The sequence below is a fragment of the Anser brachyrhynchus genome, assembly GCF_964034855.1.
Source record: "Anser brachyrhynchus genome assembly, chromosome: W".
In the NCBI taxonomy this organism is placed as follows: domain Eukaryota; kingdom Metazoa; phylum Chordata; class Aves; order Anseriformes; family Anatidae; genus Anser; species Anser brachyrhynchus.
This window is the reverse complement of record NC_137704.1, coordinates 2,384,830-2,404,029: the sequence shown is the minus strand read 5'-3', so window position 1 is coordinate 2,404,029 and position 19,200 is coordinate 2,384,830. Positions and strand designations below refer to the sequence as shown.

General features: G+C 46.2%; 2 protein-coding genes across 9 annotated transcripts in view; both read right to left on the bottom strand.

Moving 5' to 3' along the window:
- LOC308184965 (uncharacterized protein) overlaps positions 1 to 13,925 on the bottom strand; it is a gene marked incomplete at its 3' end in the record, with an annotated part of 39,573 nt that extends 25,648 nt beyond the window's left edge. Inside the window, exon 1 of the mRNA XM_080572512.1 lies at positions 13,485 to 13,925. Coding sequence (XP_080428638.1) covers positions 13,485 to 13,823 — 339 coding nt within the window. The 5' untranslated portion in view covers positions 13,824 to 13,925. The remainder of the gene's footprint in view (positions 1 to 13,484) is intronic.
- LOC308184948 (homer protein homolog 1-like) overlaps positions 1 to 18,926 on the bottom strand; it is a 163,671-nt gene extending 144,745 nt beyond the window's left edge. For 3 of the 8 annotated variants that reach the window (XR_013943054.1, XM_080572495.1, XM_080572494.1), the window contains exon 1: positions 18,530 to 18,907. Coding sequence is in view for 6 of the 8 variants with exons in the window: in XM_080572495.1 (XP_080428621.1) it covers positions 18,530 to 18,709 (180 nt within the window). In the remaining 2 variants the exon portion in view is untranslated. Of the gene's footprint in view, positions 1 to 18,529 lie in introns of all 8 variants that reach the window. The other 5 variants (XR_013943055.1, XM_080572493.1, XM_080572492.1 and 2 more) reach the window with 5 other exon arrangements.
- Between the last annotated feature and the right edge of the window lie 274 nt (positions 18,927 to 19,200).

Sequence of the window (19,200 nt, the reverse complement as noted above, 5' to 3'; positions counted from 1 at the left end):
CCCCTTCGACTCTAGTTTAAATCCCTATCTATCAGCCCTGCTAACTCCTGGGCAAAAATCCTTTTCCCCCTCTGAGAGAGGTGCATCCCACCTGGTGCCAGCAGACCTGGTACCACGTAGACCTTCCCGTGATCAAGAAACCCGAAGTTCTGCCCACGGCAGCAGTCTCAGAGCCACATATTGATGAGCCGAGTCTGCCTGTTGATGTTGATTCCTGCTACAGGAAGGACATGACCTGTGCCCCTAATCCTTTAACCAGTCGCCCCAAAGCCCTAAAGTCCCTTTTGATCACCCTTGGACTTTTCCTTGCTACCTTGTCATTACCAGCTTGAAAAAACAGTAACGGATAGTAGTCAGTGGGCCATACCAGCTGAGTGACTTTCCTGGCAATGTCTCTTACACGAGCCCCAGGGAGGCAGCAGACTTCCCTGTGGGTTGGGTCCAGACGGCAAATCAGGCCCACTGTCCCTGTCAGAAGGGAGTCCCCTATGACGATAACTCTCCTTTCCTTCTTGATAGAAGATGTAGTGATGCAGGGGGTAGGTTACCTAGCCTTAGGCACCCCTTCCAATTGTTATGGGCTTTTGTCTGCATCATTGTTTGCTTGACTGTCAAGTTCTAGAGCCTCATACCTGTTGCGTAAAGGTAGCTGGGAAGGTGAGGTAGGCAGGGAAAGTGCTCGCCTACCGCCTCAAGCAGAAACCTGCTTCCATTCCCCCTCTTGTCCTAGGTCCCCTCCTACTGCCTGGTGGGTTGGGGGAACCTTTGTCTTTTGTGTAGTGGCTGGCTCATGAGTCTGTCTCAGAGAGGGTAGAGTCAATTTCCCTCTCTAACTCCCTGATGCTCCTCAGCCTACTCACCTCCTCCCAAAGCTCTGCCAGCAGGCTGAGCAATTCTTCAACCTGGGCACACCTCCCACAGGCATACCCACTGCTGCTGTCAGACACTGACAGAAGACTCAGGCACACCCAGCAGCCCAAGACCTGGATGGCTGCGTGTTTCCCCGAGACCTGTGTCTGGGTAGCCACATCGGTAGCTGTGGCTGGAGAGGCCACAAGGGATGCAGAGGCCACGGCTTTCTGTCGGGTGGATACCATGGCTGGACTCTTCACAAGCAGGTTACAACCACCGTTGGAAAACAAGCGGTGAGAGCGCCCTCCCTGCTCACCCTGCCTGCACGAACTGCCGCGCAAACTGCCACGCTACACCCGTCCTGTTTTTGTTCGCCCATCCTGTTCACCGCGCTCCTGGTCGCTTTCCCTCCCTAGGGGCCGCCTTTGTACGGCAGAGGAGGGGGCGCTGCTGGCTTCGCAAGCGCCTGGTCAGCTGCCCTCGCGAGGGCTGCCGTGTCCTAGCTGCTCCCTCGGTTGCCTCGAGTAGCCTCTATGCAGGAAAAAAGCCCTGCCCGCCTCGATCCCCTGCTCCACTGCAGAACACGTCTGCCCTGGAGCTGACTGAACATGGTGAAAAAGAAGATGTACAGCTTTTGGTACACAATGAAAAAGATTCAGATCGAGGAAGTATTGTAGATGAAAGGCAGGGAAGTAAAGGCTTTAGGGGGGAAGTAGGATTTAGTCCAGTCACGGGGAGAATGAAGGCATGAAATCCGGTAGCAATTCAGTCCCCACTTCAGGAAGAGGTAGGACTCCAGGGATTACCGTTTTTTGTAGAAGTACATTTTCATCTTCTGGCTTAATAAATTGGAAAGAGTCAGCTGTGTCCTTCCAATAAAATCCTGAGAAATGAACTGAGTATTTCAAATGATTGTGCTTAATCACAGTCCTGACTGGAAAGACATGCATGTTTTGTTGAATGTCAGAAGAGAGACGTTTGGTGTTAAAGAAGGCAGGAAAACAGGAGAATTAATGTCAGGGAAGGGACGGAGAGGTTAATGCCAGAACAAGAACCTCCTTGGGATCCAAATACAGACGGAGGTAAAATGCTTGTAAAAAAAATAATAAATCATCAGTTAATTTTGTATGGAAGTAAGCATGGAGTACTGAAGCCTAAGAATATTTCTAAATTATATCAAGTAACTCAGGGTCCTAATGAGGACCCATCAGCATTTTATGAAAGATTATGTGAAGTAGCTAGGAAATGGACAGATTTAAATTCTGATGATGAGGCAAATAAAAAAACATTTTTAATATGCTGTTTATGGCACAATCAGCCCCTTATATTTGGAAGAAGTTGCAGAGAGTTAGAGGGAGTTTCAGGAATGTTTGTTTCCCAATTAATTGAGATAGCTAATGAGGTATATAATAATCAAGATGAAGTAGAGAAGAAGGAAAGATAAAAAGAGAAACCGAAGAATGCAAAAATGCGAGGAAGTTTGCTTGCAACAGCTATGGTTCAAGCCCAAATGTTGTCACATAGTAAAAGATTTCAAAAAGGAGGAAGAGGCAGGATGATGGGAAATCAAGGCATAGGAAGAGGATGAGGGAGATATATAATATCTCCCCCTCACCCATCTTATTCATTGGGATTAAATCAGTGTGCATATTTTTGGGAAGAGGGGCACTGGAGGAACGAATGTCCAAAAGTGCACTAATCCAAAGAGCCAAAATTAACAAATGTTCCTGAAGTGGGCTTGTTAATGACTGGCATGGAAGACTCGAACTGAAGGGGACCAGGGGTAGAATCATCTATGGCCCCAGCAGAGCCCCTGGCTCCAGTAAAGGTGGGGAATGAGATTATAATATTTTTAGTAGATACAAGAACCACTTATTTGGTAGTAAACAGTTGCAAGGGACCACTGAGTAAATTCTCTATGCTAGTGATTGGGGCCATGGGAAAGCGAGAGGTTAAACCCTTTTTGCAACCAATTAAATGTGAAATTGGAAAATTAGTATTGACTCATGAATTTTTATACTTGATGGAATGTCCTTTGCCTCTGTTAGGACGAGACCTATTAAATAAACTGGGTGCCCGATAACCTTTGAGAAAGGAAAAATCCAAGTACATATTCCTGAAAATAATGCCTGGCAGGCACAAGCATATTTGCTACAGGAAAACTTTGAAGATACTTCGGGAGATTAATAGAATCAAGTATGGACTGCGATCAAGGATGAAGTAGTACCATTTGCATGGGCAACTGTGAAACTCGGGAGAGCGAAATCAGCGGAACCAGTAAAACTAGGTGGGAGCTGAAGCTCTAGTAGATAATGTCAGGAGGTATGCTACTGGAGCGTGGATGTTACTAATTGAAAAAAAAAAAATTTTAAAAATTGAGCTTTGTCTTAACAATCCTAAAATACAGATAAAAGTTCCTCCTGTCGAGGTGAAAAAGAATGATTCCTGGTGACTACTGGCAAATCGATTTTTCTGAGTTACCCAGGCGTAATCAATATAGATATCTCCTTTTATTTGTGGATATCTTTTCTGGTTGGTTGTTGTGGTTTAACCCGGCTGGCAGCTAAACACCACACAGCCGTTCGCTCACCCTCCCCCCTCCCTCTCTGGGATGGGGGAGAGAAATGGGAAAAGTGAAGCCTGTGAGTTGAGATAAAGACAGTTTATTAAGACAGGAAAATAATAATAACAATAATAATAATAATAGTACTACTAATACTAATGTGTATGAAACAAGTGATGCACAATGCAATTGCTCACCACCCGCTGACCGATGCCCAGCCTATCCCTGAGCGGCTGGCCCCCCACCCCGACTAGCCACCCCTATATATTGTTTAGCATGACGTCAGATGGTATGGAATACCCCTTTGGCCAGTTTGGGTCAGCTGTCCTGGGTCTGTCCCCTCCCAGCTCCTGCTGCACCCCCAGCCTGCTCGCTGGCAGGACAGAGCGAGAAGCCGAAAAGTCCTTGGCCTGGTGTAAACACTGCTCTGCAACAATTAAAACATCAGCATGTTATCAGCGCTCTTCTCATCCTAATCCAAAACATAGCACCCTACCAGCTACTATGAGGGAAAATTAACTCTGTCCTAACTGGAACCAGGACAGATATCCACCCCTTATTCCATACCATTTATGTCATGCTCAGGTTACACTCTTTCCAATACATTCTAATTAATCACCATTTTCATCTATGATATATAGCAATCATGGTAGTGATGACATACAGTATTATATAATAATTAACATACTACAATTCAACTCATGGGCTATTCTCACCCAGTATCAAATCCCCTTGAGGTACACACCGGACCTCCCCATTCTTTTGCATTACCCACCAAGTGCATCCAGGTCCCTGAGCAAAAGCAATTCCACGAATGGGTTTGCCTTTTCCTGAGGCAGGAGTAGCCCAGACTGTTTTACCCAGCATGTTTCTTACGTGCACTACAGGAACTTTATCCCCTTCTACAGTGCGTAACAGGTTTGATTGGGCAGGTCCAGCTCGGTTGGCAGATCCCCTGGTATTGACTAACCAGGTGGCCTAATCCAAAACATAGCACCCTACCAGCTACTAGGAGGAAACTTAACTCTGTCCTAACTGAAACCAGGACATTGGTCCAAAGCTTTCTTGTGTTGAACCAATTAAATCAGAGAAGTAAATCATAAAAATCATAGAATATCCCAAGTTGGAAGGGACCCACAAGGATCATCGAGTCCAACTCCTGGCTCCACACAGGTCTACCCAAAAACTCAAACCATATGACTGAGAGCATAGTCCAAAGGCTTCTGAAAATTCTACAGGCTTGGTGTCATGACTACATCCCTGGGGAGCCTGTTCCAATGTGTGATCACCCTCTCGGTGAAGAGCCTTTTCCTGATATCCAGCCTGAACCTCCCCTGTCACAGCTTGACTTCATTCCCTCGGGTCCTGTTGCTGGTCACTAAAGAGAAAAGATTGGCGCCTGCCCCTCCACTCCCCCTCGTGAGGAAGCTGTAGACCGCGATGAGGTCTCTTCTCAACCTCCTCTTTTCCAGGCTGAACAAAACAAGTTACCTCAGCCGCTCCTCGTATATCTTCCTCTCTAGGCTCTTCACCATCTTTGTAGCCCATCTCTGGACAGTATCTACTGAAAGTAGTACAGTATCTACTGAAAGAAAAAATCCCAAGATTCCAGTGGAAGCAGGGACATATGTCCTGGGAAGGGTACAGGGATGCCATCTGTATGTGCAGAGATAAGGAAAGCTAAGCCACATATGAAACTAAAATTGGTAATGGATGCAAAAAATAACAAGAAGAGATTCCATAGGTACATTGGCCAGAAAGGAAAGGCCAAGGAGAGTGTACCCCCTCTGATAAATGAGAAAGGTGATCTAGTAACCACAGACATGGAGAAGGCTGTGGTACTCAACAACGTCTTTGCTTCAGTCTTCACTGGCAGTCAGGCTTCCAACGTCTCTTGAGTCCCTGAACCTCTAGTCAGGGGCTGTGGGAGCAAAGTCCCTCCCAGTGTAAGAAAAGAGCAGGTTCGAGACCACATAATGAAACTGAACAGGTACAAGTCTACGGGGCCTGATGACATGCATCCCAGTGTCCTGAGGGAAGTGGCTGATGTAGTTCCCAAGCCTCTCTCCATAATATTTGAAAAGTCCTGGCAGTCAGGTGAAGTCCCTGGTGACTGGAAAAAGGGAAACATCACTCCCATTCTTAAAAAGGGCAGAAAGGAAGACCTGGAGAGCTACAGACAGGTGAGCCTCACCTCTGTTCCTGGGAAGATCATGGAACAGATCCTCCTGGAAGCAATGTCAGGGCACACGAAAATCAAAGAGGTGATCCGAGACAGGCAGCACGGCTTCACCAAGGGCAAATCGTGCCTGACCAATCTTGTGGCCTTCTGTGATGGAGTGACTGCATCAGTCAATAAGGGAAGACCAACCGATGTCATCTACCTGGACTTCTGTAAGGCCTTTGACACAGTCCCACATGACATCCTGGTCTCCAAATTGGAGCGATGTGTATTTGAAGTAGATAAGGAATTGGCTGGATGTCCACACACAGAGAGTTGTGGTCAAGGGGGTCCAGGTGGTGGCTAGTGATGAGTGGTATCACTCAGGTGTCCATCTTGGGACTGGTATTGTCTAATATCATTATTAACAACATAGTGGGATCAAGTGCATCCTCAGCAAGTTTGCAGATGACACCAAGCTGAGTGGTGCAGTTGATACAAGAGAAGGAAGGGATGCCATCCAAAGGGACCTGGAAAAGTCTGAGAAGTGGGCCCACGTGAAGCTAATGAGGCTCAGAAAGTCTACATGCAAGATGCTGCACCTGGGTCAGGGCAATCCCAAACAGGAGTACAGACTGGGAGAAGAACTCATTGGGAGCAGCCCTGCAGAGAAGATCTTGGGGGTTCTGGTGGACAAAGAGCTTGACATGAGCCAGCAGTGAGCTCTTGCAGCCCAGAAGGCAAACTGCATCCTGGGCTGCATCAAAAGAGGCGTGGCCAGCAGTTCAAGGGAGGTGATTGTCCCCCTCTCCTCTGCCCTTGTGAGGCCCCACTTGGAGTACTGCGTCCAGGTCTGGAGCCCCCAGGAAAAGATGGGTATTGATCAGTTAGAACAGGTCCAGAGGAGGACCACAAATATGATCAAGAGGCTGGAGCACCTCTCCTATGAAGAAAGGCTGAGAGAGCTAGCTGCGGTTGTTCACCCTGGAGAAGAGAAGGCTCCATGGAGACCTCATTGCAGCTTTTCAGTACTTAAAGGGGGCTTGTAAAAAAGATGGAGGGCAACTTTTTGCTCAGTCAGATAATGACAGGACAAGGGGGGATGGTTTTAAGCTAAAAGAGGGGAGACTCAGATTAGATGTTAGGAGGAAATTTTTCACTGTGAGGGTGGTGAGGCAGTGGAACAGGTTTCCCAGAGAGGTTGTGGATGCCCCATCTGTGGAGGTGTTCAAGACCAGGTTAGATGAGGCCCTGGGGCACCTGATCTAGTTGGTGGGATCCCTGCTCATGGCAGGGGAGGTGGAACTAGATGGTCTTTAAAGGTCCCTTACAGCACGAGCCATTCTATGATTCTGTGATTTGGAGTACCTGATAGGGGGCTTGACAGGGGGCCTCACTTTGTGGCAGCAAACCCCCATGGAGGCCATAATCTTGTGGTGAGGTAGAAAGGATGAACCAAGCGCTGAAAGGCCAAATAAGAAAGTTGTGCCAGGAAACCCAGCTAAAGTGGACAGAGGTTTTCCCAGTAGTTTTACTTAGAGTCCGGATAACACCCAGGTCTCAAATATAAGCCCATTTGAAATATTGTATGGGAAACCCTACACTATAAAGTTGATTGGGAAACCTGATCAGATGGATGTAACTGGGAATCAAACACTTACAGTTTTCCATTTGTCTTCAGCAAAAACTTTGGGTCTCATCCATAGATACATACTATTAAGGGCGCTGATTCCGGTGGATGCACTGGTTCACTCCCTTTCTCCTGGAGATCGAGTTTACCTGCTGTTGTGGTTTAACCCGGCTGGCAGCTAAACACCAAACAGCCGTTCGCTCACCCTCCCCCCTCCCTCTCTGGGATGGGGGAGAGAAACGGGAAAGTGAAGCCGGTGAGTTGAGATAAAGACAGTTTATTAAGACAGGAATATAATAATAACAATAATAATAATAATAGTGATAATGATAATAGTATTAATAATAATAATGTGTAAGAAAACAAGTGATGCACAATGCAATTGCTCACCACCCGCTGACCGATGCCCAGCCTATCCCCGAGCAGCCGGCCCCCCCACCCCGGCCAGCCACCCCTATATATTGTTTAGCATGACGTCAGATGGTATGGAATACCCCTTTGGCCAGTTTGGGTCAGCTGTCCTGGGTCTGTCCCCTCCCAGCTCCTGCTGCACCCCCAGCCTGCTCGCTGGCAGGACAGAGCGAGAAGCCGAAAAGTCCTTGGCCTGGTGTAAACACTGCTCTGCAACAATTAAAACATCAGCATGTTATCAGCGCTCTTCTCACCCTAATCCAAAACATAGCACCCTACCAGCTACTATGAGGGAAAATTAACTCTGTCCTAACTGGAACCAGGACAGATATCCACCCCTTATTCCATACCATTTATGTCATGCTCAGGTTACACTCTTTCCAATACATTCTAATTAATCACCATTTTCATCTATGATATATAGCAATCATGGTAGTGATGACATACAGTATTATATAATAATTAACATACTACAATTCAACTCATGGGCTATTCTCACCCAGTATCAAATCCCCTTGAGGTACACACCGGACCTCCCCATTCTTTTGCATTACCCACCAAGTGCATCCAGGTCCCTGAGCAAAAGCAATTCCACGAATGGGTTTGCCTTTTCCTGAGGCAGGAGTAGCCCAGACTGTTCTACCCAGCATGTTTCTTACGTGCACTACAGGAACTTTATCCCCTTCTACAGTGCGTAACAGGTTTGATTGGGCAGGTCCAGCTCGGTTGGCAGATCCCCTGGTATTGACTAACCAGGTGGCCTTTGCCAAATGTGTATCCCAATTTTTGAATGTCCCAGCACCCATTGCTTTCAGTGTAGTCTTCAACAGTCCATTGTATCGGTCAACTTTTCCAGAGGCTGGTGCATGATAGGGGATGTGATACACCCACTCAATACCATGTTCTTTGGCCCAAGTGTCTATAAGGTTGTTTCGGAAATGAGTCCCGTTGTCTGACTCAATTCTCTCTGGGGTGCCATGTCGCCATAGGACTTGCTTTTCAAGGCCCAGGATAGTGTTCCGGGCGGTGGCATGGGGCACCGGATATGTTTCCAGCCATCCGGTGGTTGCTTCCACCATTGTAAGTACGTGGCGCTTGCCGTTGCGGGTTTGAGGGAGTGTGATGTAATCAATCTGCCAGGCCTCTCCATATTTATATTTCAGCCATCGTCCTCCATACCAAAGAGGTTTTGACCGTTTGGCTTGCTTGATTGCAGCACATGTTTCCCAGTCATGAATAACCTGTGCTATAGTGTCCATGGTCAGGTCCACCCCTCGATCACGAGCCCATCTGTAGGTTGCATCTCTACCTTGATGGCCTGAGGTGTCATGGGCCCATCGGGCTATAGATAATTCACCTTTATGTTGCCAGTCCAGGTCCACCTGAGCCACTTCAATCTTAGCAGCCTGATCCACCTGCTGGTTGTTTTGGTGTTCTTCAGTAGCCCGATTCTTGGGCACATGAGCATCTTCGTGGCGTACCTTTACAACCAGGTTCTCTACCCGGGCAGCAATATCTTGCCACAATGCCGCAGCCCAGATGGGCTTGCCCCTGCGCTGCCAGTTGTTCTGCTTCCATTGCTGTAACCACCCCCACAGGGCATTTGCTACCATCCATGAATCAGTATAGAGATAGAGAACTGGCCACTTTTCTCGTTCAGCAATATCTAAAGCCAGCTGAATGGCTTTCACTTCTGCAAACTGACTCGATTCACCTTCTCCCTCAGCAGCTTCTGCAACTCGTCGTGTAGGACTCCATACAGCAGCTTTCCATCTCCGATGCTTTCCCACAATACGACAGGACCCGTCAGTGAACAAGGCATATTTCTTCTCATTTTCCAGTAGCTTGTTGTACAGGGGGGCTTCTTCAGCACGAACCACCTCCTCCTCTGATGATATCCCAAAGTATTTGCCTTCTGGCCAGTCCATAATCACCTCCAAGATTCCTGGGCGACTGGGGTTTCCTATTCGAGCCCGCTGAGTAATCAGTGCAACCCACTTGCTCCATGTAGCATCAGTTGCATGATGTGTAGAGGGGACCCTTCCTTTGAACATCCAGCCTAGTACCGGCAGTCGGGGTGCCAGGAGGAGCTGCGCTTCAGTACCGACCACTTCCGAAGCAGATCGAACTCCTTCATATGCTGCCAATATCTCCTTTTCCGTTGGAGTATAGCGGGCCTCAGATCCTCTGTATCCCCGACTCCAAAACCCCAGGGGTCGACCTCGAGTTTCCCCAGGTTCTTTCTGCCAGAGGCTCCAGGTGGGACCATTCTCCCCGGCTGCGGTGTAGAGCACATTCTTTACATCTGGTCCTGTTCGGACTGGCCCGAGGGCTACTGCATGAACTATTTCCTGCTTAATTTGTTCAAAGGCTTGTCGTTGCTCAGGGCCCCATTCAAAAGCATTCTTCTTACGGGTTACTTGGTAGAGCGGGTTTACAATCAGACTGTAATTTGGAATATGCATTCTCCAAAACCCCACGACACCTAGGAAAGTTTGTGTTTCTTTTTTGCTAGTTGGTGGAGACATAGCTGTTATCTTGTTGATCACATCCATTGGGATTTGACGACGTCCCTCTTGCCATTTTATTCCTAAAAACTGGATCTCTCGTGCAGGTCCTTTAACTTTATTCTGTTTTATGGCAAAACCGGCCTTCAGAAGGATTTGGACTATTTTCTTCCCTTTCTCGAAAACTTCCTGTGCTGTGTCACCCCACACAATGATGTCATCGATGTACTGCAGGTGTTCAGGAGCTTCCCCCTGCTCCAGCGCAGACTGGATCAGTCCATGGCAAATGGTAGGGCTGTGTTTCCACCCCTGGGGCAGCCGATTCCAAGTATATTGGACTCCCCTCCAAGTGAAAGCAAACTGTGGCCTGCACTCTGCTGCTAGAGGGATGGAGAAAAATGCATTAGCGATATCAATTGTGGCATACCACTTGGCTGCCTTTGATTCCAGTTCATACTGGAGTTCTAGCATGTCCGGCACTGCAGCACTCAGTGGTGGCGTGACTTCGTTCAGGCCACGATAGTCCACTGTTAGTCTCCACTCACCATTAGACTTTCGCACTGGCCATATGGGACTATTAAAAGGTGAATGAGTCTTGCTGATCACTCCTTGGCTCTCCAGTTGACGAATTAGCTTATGGATGGGACTCAGAGAGTCTCGGTTGGTGCGATATTGCCGCCGGTGCACAGTTGTGGTAGCGATCGGCACTTGCTGTTCTTCAACCCTCAGCAACCCCACAACAGAAGGGTCCTCTGAGAGACCAGGCAAGGTAGACAACTGTTTAATGTCCTCTGTCTCCAAGGCAGCTATGCCAAAAGCCCAGCGGAACCCTTTTGGGTCCTTGAAATATCCTCTTCTAAGATAGTCTATGCCAAGGATGCACGGAGCATCTGGGCCAGTCAAAATACGGTGCTTTTGCCACTCATTACCGGTTAGACTCGCTTCAGCCTCCAATACAGTTAACTGCTGGGATCCCCCCGTCACACCATAAATACAGATGGGCTCTGGCCCTTTATAGCTTGATGGCATTAGAGTACATTGTGCACCGGTGTCTACCAAAGCCTTATACTTCTGTGCGTCTGACGTGCCAGGCCATCGAATCCACACAGTCCAATAAACTCGATTGTCCCTTTCCTCCCCCTGGCTGGAGGCAGGGCCCCTCTAGTCCTGGTCAGAATCTTCGTTTCTGTGTTTAAAGGACTGCCTGCTGGAAGTTGGAGCAGCAAACTTTTCAGAGAACCCCTTTTTCCCAATTGTTTTCTTTTGCAATTCACATACCCGTGCCTCTAGGGTCGCAGTAGATTTTCCATCCCATTTTCTCATGTCCTCTCCATGGTCACGTAGGTAAAACCACAGGGTGGCGCGGTGTGTGTGCCCACCATATTGTCTTCCTTGCATGGATGAACGTTTACCCCTAATAGCTGAGACACTGGTTTGTACAGGTGGGGAGGAAAATAATCTCTCTTCAAGTTGGTGGATCTTTTCAGAAAGTTTCTCCAAAGTATTCTCTTTTAGCTGGTGGACACTGGTTCGTTCAGGTGAAGGGGAAGATAATCTTTCTTCAAGTTGGTGGATCTTTTCAGAAAGTTTCTCCAAAGCATTCTCTTTTAGCTGGTGGACACTGGTTCGTTCAGGTGGAGGGGAAGATAAATTCTCTTTAAGTTGGTGGACCTCTTCAGAGAGTTTCTCCACAGCTGAGACACAGGCCTGTAGGGAAGAGGAGAGATTTCCTTTGTTCTGCTGGAGTATTTTAGTCACTTCATTCACTGGGGGTATCTCCTCCGCTTTCCAGGCTAGTATTGCCAATGAGCTGGCATATGATGATGGTGCACTCTGTACAAACTTCCGCCACATGGGTAGTGTACACCGGACTGCATCTGGATCTGCGGATGTTTGTGCGTCGTCTAGGTCCTTATAAATTACTTCCCGTACGGCCAATTCCCTCAGGTACTGAATTCCCTTCTCCATGGTGGTCCATTTGCCTGGTAGACATACAAGTTCTTCCTTGAAGGGATACCTTTCCTGCACAGCTGACAGGAGACGCCTCCAGAGGCTGCGAGATCGTGCTCCATCTCCAATTGCTTTGTCAATGCACGCGTCCCTAGCAAGGGATCCCAGCCGCCTGGCTTCCTTGCCCTCTAATTCCACATAATTGGCTCCGGTGTCCCAGCACCGGAGCAGCCAGGTGACAAGCTGCTCACCTATACAGCGACCAAAATCTTTTCGCACATCTCGTAGCTCACGCTGGTATAGAGTCCGGGTAGTTACTGTTGATTTTTCGACATCCTCATCCTCATCTTCAGTCTCCTGCACCTTTGATGGCCCAGCCTCGTCTTCACTATGCCCAGACTTAGCAGAAGACTGTCTGCGTTCTAAACGACCTGAGCCTCTATACCATTTTTTCACCTTGTCTACAGGGGCAACTTGCAATGCTACAGCTCGTTTCTCTAACCCAGACACAGGAGTGGGAGCAGCTGCAGGAGCTGGAGCTGCTGCAGGGGCTGGAGTGGCTGCAGGAGCTGGAGTGGCTGCAGGAGCTGGAGCTGGAGCAGCTGCAGGGGCTGGAGCGGCTGCAGGAGCTGGAGCTGGAGCAGCTGCAGGGGCTGGAGCGGCTGCAGGAGCTGGAGCTGGAGCTGGAGCGGCTGCAGGGGCTGGAACTGGAGCGGCTGCAGGAGCTGGAGTGGCTGCAGGGGCTGGAGCTGGAGCGGCTGCAGGAGCTGGAGCGGCTGCAGGAGCTGGAGCGGCTGCAGGAGCTGGAGCTGGAGCGGCTGCAGGAGCTGGAGCTGGAGTGGCTGCAGGAGCTGGAGCGGCTGCAGGAGCTGGAGCGGCTGCAGGAGCTGGAGCTGGAGCGGGTGCAGGAGCTGGAGCGGCTGCAGGAGCTGGAGCGGCTGCAGGAGCTGGAGCGGCTGCAGGAGCTGGAACTGGAACGGCTGCAGGAGCTGGAGCTGGAGCAGCTGCAGGGGCCGGAGCGGCTGCAGGAGCTGGAGCTGGAGCTGGAGCAGCTGCAGGGGCTGGAGCGGCTGCAGGAGCTGGAACTGGAGTGGCTGCAGGAGCTGGAGCTGGAGCTAGGTTGCTAGTAGCATCAATTGCAGCTCGATAGGCACAAGCCAGACCCCAGCACGCCACAGTGATTTGTGTCACTTTGGAACTGCCAGAGTCATGACACCTTTTTTTCAAGCATTCTGCCAGCTTTTTAGGATTTTGCAGTTGTTCAGGGGTGAATGTCCAAAACACTGGAGGTGACCACTGCTCTAGAAACCTGCCCATATCCTCCCACACTCCCTGCCACTCGCAACTATCCCGCCTCAAGACAGATCTCCGGATGAGATTCCTAAGTAGTTGTTTAACCCTCAACAAAACCTGAAGCGCATTCAGGAGACATAACAACAAGAGCAGGCTGGTCTGAGTATCCCAAGGATATTCAACATCTCGGAGAACCACCGTAACTAGCTCGGGGGATAAGAGGGTGGTGGTGAAGGAGAAAGGGAGAGTGAACAGGTAGGGAAACATGTCTTCCCCTGTCCCCTTCACAGATTGGCTCCCTAACGAAAACAGGCAATAGGTGTAATTGCTAATAGTTTCCGAGATATGGGTTCCAAAGTATAGAGTCGACGTCAGTGCTGAGTACAAATACCAGGTTAGAGTCGTGACCAGATATTTCATCATTTCATAAGCCATTGTTACACCGCACAGTACCATAACAACCAGGGCCCGGAAAGGATAAACAGTGCAACAGGGAGCACATACAGAAAGTAACGCGCTATAAAACTCAATTTGGAATACAGGTACAGCAGACTGGAGATTAAGGCAATCAACATCGTGACTAGCAACTATTAAGCAGGTCTAATACTTATACCAATTTTAGTTTAACACACTCTGGTCAAATTTGTCGATATCTCAACCCTTCGAGCCCCACGTTGGGCGCCAAAAGGGCTGTTGTGGTTTAACCCGGCCGGCGGCTAAACACCACACAGCCGTTCGCTCACCCTCCCCCCTCCCTCTCTGGGATGGGGGAGAGAAACGGGAAAGTGAAGCCGGTGAGTTGAGATAAAGACAGTTTATTAAGACAGGAATATAATAATAACAATAATAATAATAATAGTGATAATGATAATAGTATTAATAATAATAATGTGTAAGAAAACAAGTGATGCACAATGCAATTGCTCACCACCCGCTGACCGATGCCCAGCCTATCCCCGAGCAGCCGGCCCCCCACCCCGGCCAGCCACCCCTATATATTGTTTAGCATGACGTCAGATGGTATGGAATACCCCTTTGGCCAGTTTGGGTCAGCTGTCCTGGGTCTGTCCCCTCCCAGCTCCTGCTGCACCCCCAGCCTGCTCGCTGGCAGGACAGAGCGAGAAGCCGAAAAGTCCTTGGCCTGGTGTAAACACTGCTCTGCAACAATTAAAACATCAGCATGTTATCAGCGCTCTTCTCACCCTAATCCAAAACATAGCACCCTACCAGCTACTATGAGGGAAAATTAACTCTGTCCTAACTGGAACCAGGACACCTGCAAGCCTGGAGGGAAGACCCCCTAACTGAAAAGTGTAAAGGAACGTATCTGGTGTTGTTAATGACAAATACTGCTGTGAAACTTAGACAGATTGACTTGTGGATTCATTATACCTGCGTGAAAGCTGCTCCTCCACAGCTATGGAAAACTGAAATAACAGGGCCTTCAAAGCTGAAAATCACCAAAGGTAATGGACTATAAATTTATAGTCTTAGACTGTATAAATTGAAGTTTATCTCTATTAGTGTGTCTACCTTATATATGTATGTATATACATACACTTTCTGTGTAAAGGCATAAGTTTCTTTAAGTTAGAAAATGAGTGGAATAAAAGCATTAACAGCCTTTTGTTGATTGAGCGTAGTCAGGAAGCCAGGGAGTGAAGGAAATCAAGAAGTGCTTTTGAATCCCTGGAGCCAGAACACCCAGTTTGAATTGATAGCTTCATATGGGTTTTTGAAGCCTGGCAATGGTTGACATCTTGGTTTCTGGATCTAAAGTTGTGGGTAAAGAAAATTTTAGTTCTACTAATTACAGCAGCAGTTTTCCTTGTTTGTATCTAAGTGTTAATAGAGTGTACATTTAAATGTTGCTCAAAATTATCAAATGTTGAAATGAAAAGATGAGACTCATCTAGCTTTAGGAGGTTAGATAAGTCTCAAAGGAGGGGAATTATGATACGAGTGTATAGTTAGCTCTGTTTTGTGTGAAAGAGATCAAATATGTACTTTGAGGAAAGGGCAAGATAACCCAGGCCTTAGAGATGTCCAAAGGATGATTAACTGAGGAACTGCTAATCAGGAAGACCCTTCTGTTGATATTCTTGAGGAAAACATCCTGACTTATGCCTTTGAATACTTCACCAATCAACGTAATATGAATAGTTGGCTGAAAAACAAGAGTATTCTAATGTGAACTATCTGTGAACTATCCTTATTATAATAGTAAAAATCATGCTCCTAGGCTGGGAGACCATGGCCCAACAAGGGATCTTTTCTTTCTGAGGATGTGCAGAGTGATTCTGTCACGTCAGCAGTGTGCTAATTCTGTAAACAATTGGAGGCTATGGGAATTGTACAAAGATGTAAATGTATTGATTGTAAAATCAATAAGGGACTGTATAAAAAGTGGCACAGAATATCCTTAGGTGTGCCAGCTTTGTGGGAAACCACCTAATACCCAGACTTAAGCAATTCTGAAATAAACAATATCTTGACCTAGTGTGTAGTTTAGCTTATTGCATACCGGGTAACGAATCCGAACTTTTTATTGGACAACAACCTGAGCCACTGCAACTGAGCAGCCACATGCATTTCATTCTCTGCAATGTACAAACCCACAGGGTGCTGTAAACCCCATCAGCACTGAGGCTTTCAATAAAACCTGTTTGGATCATATATTTATCCCCCCCGAGTGATGAGAGCTTCAAAGCCAACACAGTTCAGCAAATGTTTTTGGCAGCTGGCAACATGTAAAATTGAGACATTTGCAATGTAAAATCTGTTTAAAAAAAACAAAATCATCTTTAATGAGTTTCATTTCAAAACTCAAAACCATAGAATTACATTATAGTTTTTTTCTCCTTTGCCCGTGTAATACTTCTGTCTGACCAATAGACAATATAAGGCATTGTAGCTGAATGCCATATACCAGAGATTATCTGAATGCATTCTGAACTTAAGAATACTTTAGATTTATATTTAGCCCTTTGTACATATTACATTTTATATGCAGAGATGTTAAAAACATGTAGTTATAATAATAATAAAAATCTGTGAATTATGCCAAAAAAAACACAGTTCTTCCATGGGTCCCCCCCCCCGGCTATTCACCTGTGCATGTTTCTGAGGTGTGTTGTGATAACTAAAACAATGAGTCTTAATCATGACTGGGATCCTAGATCTTAGATACATAATGCTTGGATGAAAACATTAAGACTGCAGCAGAGAGAGTAAATAAAAGTGATAGATTGAATTATCAATATACCTTGCCAATAGCATTGTAAATACAAAGGAAATGCAGAAGACAAAAGAGTAAATAAATAGATGAACAACTGCTTGACAATGCAACTCAGCAACCACTTTGCAAGAGTTGCAGCTGTAGACAAAGGCAGAAGAACCCCAGCGGATTTCATAAGAAGGATTTTGTAAAATGTGCAGATCAATTTAGGTGATACACATTATGAATAGTAGCCCTGATTTCATACAGTATCTAGTCCCAATCCCAAATTTGTGTGGGTTTTTGTTGTTGTTTTTGGTGTTTTTTGTTTTTTTTTTTGGGGGGGTGGGGGGGTTGCTTTTTTATTTTTAATAAACAGTCACAGAAAAAGCTACTTTAATTATTTGATGAAACCAAAAAAAACATTTGAAGGAAGGCTGGAAGGGAAGAAACAAAGTAAGAGTTAAACTTTGAAAATTTCGGGTAGGCTTTGATACCAGAGTCTCAATCATCTGAAGTATTATCATATAGAGATCTCTGACAGAAATCTGTGAGTGCTGCTATGCTTATACAGAGTATTTCAGCTCCAACCATCATGAACTGACACATCTCCAGAAATTGCAATTGAAAGTCTCTTCAAAGGATTATAGCTTTTGATTATACTTTGCATATCTTTAATGTCCTTATTGCATATATTTCTGTTGTGCTGTTTGTAAAGTTACTGTCTTTATACCCACTTGGGGTAGAACCAAAGAACTCTCAAGTACTTTCCCAAGTCTTCTAAATTAATATTTTAAACAAGGTTTCTTACAACAGAAGCTCAACACATTATCTTTCCTAATAAAAAAAAAAACAACAACAACGACAACAACAAAGGCATAACCCTCCCCCAAACACAACCCAACTGAGTTCTGATAAAAGCTTACTATGCAGTGCTTTATTAGGAAGGAATCATCACATTCTCTACAGTAAAAATTGGAAGATGATGTAATGAAGGACTTACTGAGTGATTATAGGCACTGAACAGATGTCTTCCATAACGCTGAAGCCAATGATAACAATACATCATTGAATGTGGAGATGAAAACAGGTTATTATAACCATATGTTGGGAGGAATGGGTTAAAAGCGGAAGATTGGCGAGGAGGATGAGATCAGAACGGAAGACTGTTGAGGAGGATTGTAAATACGCTCAAGTGACCTTGCAGCTGGGAAGGCGTAAAGTCTGGAGAGCAGCAATGTAGAAAAGCACGTAAATTGTACCTACTCCTTTTTATGCTCCATGTATTTGGCAAGTAGCGCATCTGTGTATAGATAACATAGGTGTCTGGTAGACTTGGACGTGCCCTATTGGACACTCTTGAGCTCCTGGCCTTGGTACAGAGAAGATCAAAGAAGCACAGTGAGGATCACAGCATGATGGTAAAAACTGCCTGCACAAACCCTTGATAAACAGGTGTAAACAGCAGGCCTTTTATCCTCTAGCATGGACCAAGCTTAGCGGTGCCTGCGTCCCCGCTTGTGTGCCTCTGCCCGGGTGTTGCTTCGGGGATCCCCCGGTTGTCAAAGTAATGAAAATAATTTTATTCTTTGTGTTTTAGCTGTGGGTCTGTGGTTGTTCCTGCTGCCTGCCTGTGCTGACTTACATACACTATTTGTACTTTTTAGTGTACATCACAGGGAATGCCCTTTTAGATTGATCAATATTAAATAAAAGGTCATTGCTTAAATTCAGCAACAGATTTATCAAAGTAAATATGAATGCATGGAGAATAATATTTTCCAATGAGCACTTAAAACATCTAATGAAACAATATAACCCTTTAAACACATCAGTAATCTCTTAAATAATGACAAAAGCATCTGAGAAGATACATGAAGGACATCAAACTGGAAAAAAAATGTAAAAATCAATCAGCAAACAAATTCTCTAAAATAAAACTTACCTTTGAGCCATCCAAACTGATTATCCTGTAGACATTTCTTGTGCTGTCATAGAAGTAGGACACAGTAACAGCATGCTTGCTGGTGGGAACCCAGTTCTTCTTAGTGTTTGGGTCAATGTGGAAGACATGAGCTCGGGTGCTGAAGATGGGTTGTTCCCTGAAGGACAGAGTAAAAGCCATGAATCTAATTGGGACATAATATTGCTGCACGCGTTACCTACCTTTTGTACCCATTGAGATGCACACATTCCACTTTTCTTAATACATTTTCCTAATAACTTCTTTATGTGTTGCTGCATATAGCAAAGCACATCAAAATACATATGCAAGCAATATGCAAGCCTTCTAAAGCAAAATCAGTACCTAGCTGTAGAATCAGATAAAGACAGACATCTCCATATAGACTCACCCCTGTCCCATCACCACCCCAGCCCTCACCCTCCATCTATCCCTTTAAATTGACCAGCAGTAATACATATGTAACTTCATCTCATTACACTCTGCACTGCAGATCTTTTAATATTCTGCTTATTCAAATGAACCTTAGGCCATAATCTGAAATTGAACTAGCTGATTCAATGTAATTACTCTAAAACAGACATTAATTAGGGTCAGGAACATATGATGTTAAACTCAAACTCTTTGTAGCATCACACCTGAATTTTTCACAG